General features: G+C 29.5%; 1 protein-coding gene across 1 annotated transcript in view; it reads right to left on the bottom strand.

Moving 5' to 3' along the window:
- The window catches only part of metl (methyltransferase-like protein), a 15,924-nt gene that overhangs the window by 3,715 nt on the left and 6,611 nt on the right, over positions 1 to 5,598 (bottom strand). Inside the window, exons 4-5 of the mRNA XM_014438634.3 lie at positions 5,153 to 5,266; positions 2,454 to 2,626 (exon numbers count right to left, since the gene is read on the bottom strand). Of these exons, the coding sequence (XP_014294120.1) occupies positions 2,454 to 2,626; positions 5,153 to 5,266 (287 nt within the window). The remainder of the gene's footprint in view (positions 1 to 2,453; positions 2,627 to 5,152; positions 5,267 to 5,598) is intronic.

The following is a 5,598-nucleotide window of genomic DNA, read 5'->3' as shown; positions in this document are numbered from 1 at the left end:
TGGGAGTGGACTAATCTTTCTAGTGGCTTGACCAAATTGGATAGAATGGATATTGGCCTAAAGTCGGAAACCGAAGAAGGAGAAGGAACTTTGTTCAATGGTCGGCCAAGGACTTTCTTCCAGGCTTTGGGAAAAACGGAGTTATATTATTTCTGTGTCGATACATTATATCACCCAGCAATCGCTTAATTTCACCTATATATACAGCTGGACAATTTAAACAAAAATTTTATATATCAATCCTTATTGACTTTTTGTATCAATTTTTGTCCTTCCATTTATTATAATAATTTTAAATTTTACTGTTTGGTCAGTAAACATATGGAGTATTCACCAACATCATTATCTTTAAATGATTTCTGTATATCTTCAGCACTAGTGCAGCATGCAGCTAAAAACCAACACAAATTTGATTTTGATATCACCATAATTTTACATAAAGAAAACAATATGTTCAAAAGAAAAATACTTGAGTCTAGTTGATAGTGTTAAGTAATCTAAAATTAGAAGTTTTCAAAATTTATGAAATTGTGACAAAATAGGTAACTAGACATAAACTTAGGCAAGCTTATTCATAATTAATATGATTCCCTATTAATTTATTGTTTCATAGGGTGATTGGTAATGATATTAATGGCCTGGGCAGAAGAGCCTGCAAAAAGTTTTTAAATATTTGAATGTCAGCAGTAAATTTATATTTAAAATATGTTAAATTATTAATAATAATGTTGTTGTTAAAACTGTTAAAAATAAATGCATAATAAAAGCTGTGAGTTGCTAGATTGCCCTTGAGAATGGCTGAATTTGCCAAAACTTAGGACTATTAAAGAATTTATATAGTATTGAGACTTAACCTGAATACCAATTAATTTATTTGAACAGTAAATAATTGGATTAATATATAGTTCAATTAAAACAGTAGCACCAAAACATTCATTGTTCAGGGGATTTTATGATGAACAAATGAGTACTAAACAGATCCATTAGTATCATCGGTCCTGAATATCTTGATCATTTATATGAACAGATAAAATTGAAGAGTTCATTGTCACACGCTTATTTGGAACTATCAGCCAGATTTGAAAAAAAAAAATTAATGTTAAATAGAATGTTTATTCAGGAAGACACTATATAACATCAGACTATGACCTACAGGTACCATATAATCAAAAGCTATAGTAGCAACATGTCCATTATTGTCTTTACAACTTCACATCTGTGGAAGTTAATCCATGCGATAAACTTTTTAATAATTGTGAGATTATGTGGGATTTTTCATTAAATAAAAAAAAAAAGTGTGAAAACATGAAACATAATTAAGTTTGTTGCCCTTGATAAATTTATTGTCATTTTGAAAGTGTTCCTTGAAAATGTTTAGAAAAATTATGAATGAATATTTTGAAGGTTATAATCTTAATCATAATTATGAATTTAAAGGATTTAATAAACTTAAAAAATATGGCTTATTACTGTATTATCTACTAGTACTTATTATCTTTATTTTTGTGTTACTTTTGTCTGCTATCTGTTTTTGTTTTTTTTTACTAAAACAAAGTGGAGTAAGTAAATTACTTAAATAACATTACTTGAGTAATTTTACTCCCTTATTAGGGAATCAAAATAAAGTATATAAATAGAGTCATTAATAAATTATAGTCATCGAACTAAAGATGCTTACTATTAAGTTAGTTTTTACTTACACTTACCTATATAATAAATATACAATAAAAGGAAATAGTATTATCATGATAATGTTGAATCTGAGTTTTTAATGGAAAAATATTTTTCAAGATCTTTTAAATCCTAATCACCTAAACTCACAATAGTCTGTGTGTATATGAACTGGCAAGTTCAAAATCAAGAAGAGTACAAAACTCATTCTACATAAACAAATTAGATATATGCCTGATATATAACAGCAACTGTTTTGCTAAGATTGACAAACCAGAACAACTTTATACACCACTTCATATAATCGATTTTATACTTTTTATAGACTACCTACATTGACTTTGATTAAATTTACTTTAATATGAGCTAGATCTTATCCTCATTGAAATAGTATGACAGGACTTTAATAACAAAATTTTAAAATGGTTTCCTACAAAATAACTTTAATTTTTTTATTTGAAATAATTGACTGTTTCCCATGCTTAAAAGTGGTAACTAATGGATAAATATACACTATGAAAGAATTTGATTATCATCAGATTGACAATAAATTTCTGGAAATAAAAGTAGTAGACTATACCATTGAAAAGACAAAGATTTTGGAAAAATTAATACATAACATTTATAGTAGAAGAATTTATAAAATATGTGAGTTTCCATAGTTGTTTTAACAATAATAACTTTATACTTTTATCCACCTATAAATGAAATTTTAAGTATGAAGTAAGTTATGTATTTCTGGAATACTTAAAATACACACTACACTACTTGAAAATATTTACCTTGAGTAAAGAAGTAGACAAATGTACCATCACCCCGAGCATAGAAATTGTCTTCTATCAAACTTCCAGCTTTAAATCTGACCTGTGCAAGATCATATCGACCATAATCTCTAAACAAGACCAACCCACCAGGTTTAAGGAACTTGTGTATGTGCCTTACCACTGTTTTCATCCTGTAACAAAAAGTGATATTTTTGAAAAACACAAGGAAAATAAATAATATACTTAATACAATATTTGTTTGCAAAATATAACTAGATTTTGTTATAAAGAAAACTTCTGTGTTAAATCCTAAATGGAAATTACTATCTATGAACATAAGAAAAATAATTCGGAGATTAGCTTAACACCATTTATCTTCATTCATATTCAAACATATCGTTATTCTTACATATTAGTAATCATTGTATGTAATACTTAGCAATGTTGATAAAATAATAAATAAATGATATGAAAATAACCCATAGAACTACCTCAAGCAGACAAGACCAAGGTAGTTTCGGTTTATTACAGATTCTGTTCTCTAAAGAGTTATTTGTGATTATGCTAACCCATGACATGGCCTCTCTCCTTCTTTTATCCAATAATCTTAGTCCATCCACTTCATCTCAGCAACTAGTATCGCTGATCCTGTCTCTCCCGAGTTCTAGTCCCGCCGCTTCATCTCGGCAACTAGAACTGGTACCTTTACTTAATGGCTATACTAGTCCGTCTGCTTCATCTCAGCAACTATTATAGCTGATCCTGTCTCTCAACAGTTCTAATTCATCCACTTCATCTCAACAACTAGAACTGTTACTTTACCTTCTAGCTGACTGATCCTCTCCTCAACCTGTGTCAGTTTCCAGGGCTCACCTCTGGCACCGTTGATACTTCCTAAATAACTGGATACGCCTTGTCAAGGGTCTTCTGTACAGTGGTTATCAGACTGGAGAGCCATGTAAGACCGACTAACCTCACTCACTCATAAGACAAACTCAACATATATACATATTTACAGTTTAAATTAATTTTAATGTTTAAAATTATTACATGAAATGTTAAAGGTAGTTCATTGATTGTTTAAGTAATTGTTTTTTAAAGAAATATGCCTAGGCAAAAGTGATTCTGTACAGTGTGTGTGCATGTGTGAATGTGTGTATGTTCGTTTGAACATTCTAGATCAAATATTAAAAGTCATACGAAAATGAATTTACATATGAGGAGATGGTTGGGGGGTGTGGTCAGAATATAACAATAATAAGTTAAAATAGTTTATTTAATAGTGCCAATGTTTCGGCCAGGATTTCTAGCCTTCATCAGGGCTAAGAACAAAGGGCACCGCAGAGAGCTCACTTGGTTTTGCAATTTCCTACTAGAAGGTTAGCTCTTAGCTTTATTCTCTTTTTTCCTATCTTTCTTTTACCCCCTTCTCCTTCTCTTTTCTTTTCTTAATTTTTCTTACCCACATTATTAGTTATGTTCACCATATATTATTATTTTTATGTTTTCTAATCACTTCTTTTGTCTAATTTAACTTTATATTTTGTTTCTTTATTCTAATATTATGGTTACATATATTTTCTTTCTCTCAATATTATCTTTTATTTATTTATTTAACTTTTAAATTATTAATAAACCAAAGTATCCAAATTCCTTTGGATTATATAACTTTAAATTTTTATTTCCTTAATTATCCTATTTTTACTTACTTATTCAATTATTTATAAATAGATTTTATTTTCCACTTCTTTCTTCACTTTATTTTTAATAATTTCATCCGGTAAAATTAATCTGTCATTCATTTTGGCCGAAACGTTGGCACTATTAAATAAGTTATTTCAACTTGTTTGTGTTATATTCTGACCGCACCCCGAGCCATCTTCTCCTCATACATATTATCCATGGTCAACTACCTTCTCATCATTATGAAATTACATATTTGAGGTCAGTACATTCATGGGATGTTATAAAAACTTTTTCATTAAAATTGATTAACTAGAAGTGCTACTTTCTTAAGTCAATTTTACATATTGTTTTAATTTTACAAAAACGATGCTCGACGGTGTGAGCAAACGAGGCATTCGGTTCAAAAGCAATTTGCACATGCCCAAATTTGCATGTAAAATTGTTAAGATACTACCTTCTGATATCTTCAAAGTGCCCGCTATCTCACGGAACTTCATTTTACAGTCTTTTAAAACTATTTTGTAGACATATTTTGTGAGTTCTGCAAAAAACAACCGATTTCGGGCAACCAGAGCATTCAGCATCATCAATGCTTGTATGACCATATTTAAGCATACCGGTCAATAATAGTTGATTTCCCTGGTGCCGAGTCCCCACAATGCTTATTAACCCACTGTTTGACTTCAACAGTATTTTTCACCATCAAAAAAGTGTTTAATTAACATATGAAATTCCTTTCTATCCACTGTGTTGAAAATTACAAAAACTAGGATCAGTAAAACGACTATAACCTCTAAACTAACAGTCAGAATACCATGAAATTTTGACACAAATTGTTTGAAGGTAGGAACTTCCCAGAAATCACGTGGATCTGTCAATAATGTTACCATATATGTGTCAGACCGGGAACTTATTGAGTGATTTGTTAGTAACCAAAGAATAGACCAGAACAAATATGTTATATAAACTTCATTTTCAAGAGAGAAAAAAACAGAAGGAATTACAACATGAATAATTATAAAAATACTTACTTTTCTGGAAGAACAGCAGAGAAGGCAAATACCAACAGGACAATATCTAAACTTTCAGGTTCAAATGGTACTTCAATATTTTCAGAAGAAATGTCACATACAAAAGCATTGCATCTAAAATACAATCAAAAGGCCATTAAAATAATATTGAGATTAAGTATTTAATGAAAGGATGAAAGATACTTGCCAGACATAGTAAATTTTTTTCGAGACAAATTATAGAATTTGTCAAAATAACTAACCTTTTTCCTAATCATTTATTTTATGTTTTCGAACTTAAAACTATATTCAGATTTTAACAAACCAGATCCATTACAGTACAATGTGGAATGTCGTTATCATGTTCATATCATAAATATACACTATGAAAGAATTTGATTATCATCAGATTGACAATAAATTTCTGGAAATAAAAGTAGTAGACTATACCATTGAAAAGACAAAGA

The sequence above is a fragment of the Halyomorpha halys genome, unplaced genomic scaffold (genome assembly GCF_000696795.3).
Source record: "Halyomorpha halys isolate HHAL.00 unplaced genomic scaffold, Hhal_1.1 Scaffold62.1, whole genome shotgun sequence".
NCBI lineage: Eukaryota > Metazoa > Arthropoda > Insecta > Hemiptera > Pentatomidae > Halyomorpha > Halyomorpha halys.
This window is presented reverse-complemented; position numbering and strand designations above follow the sequence as displayed.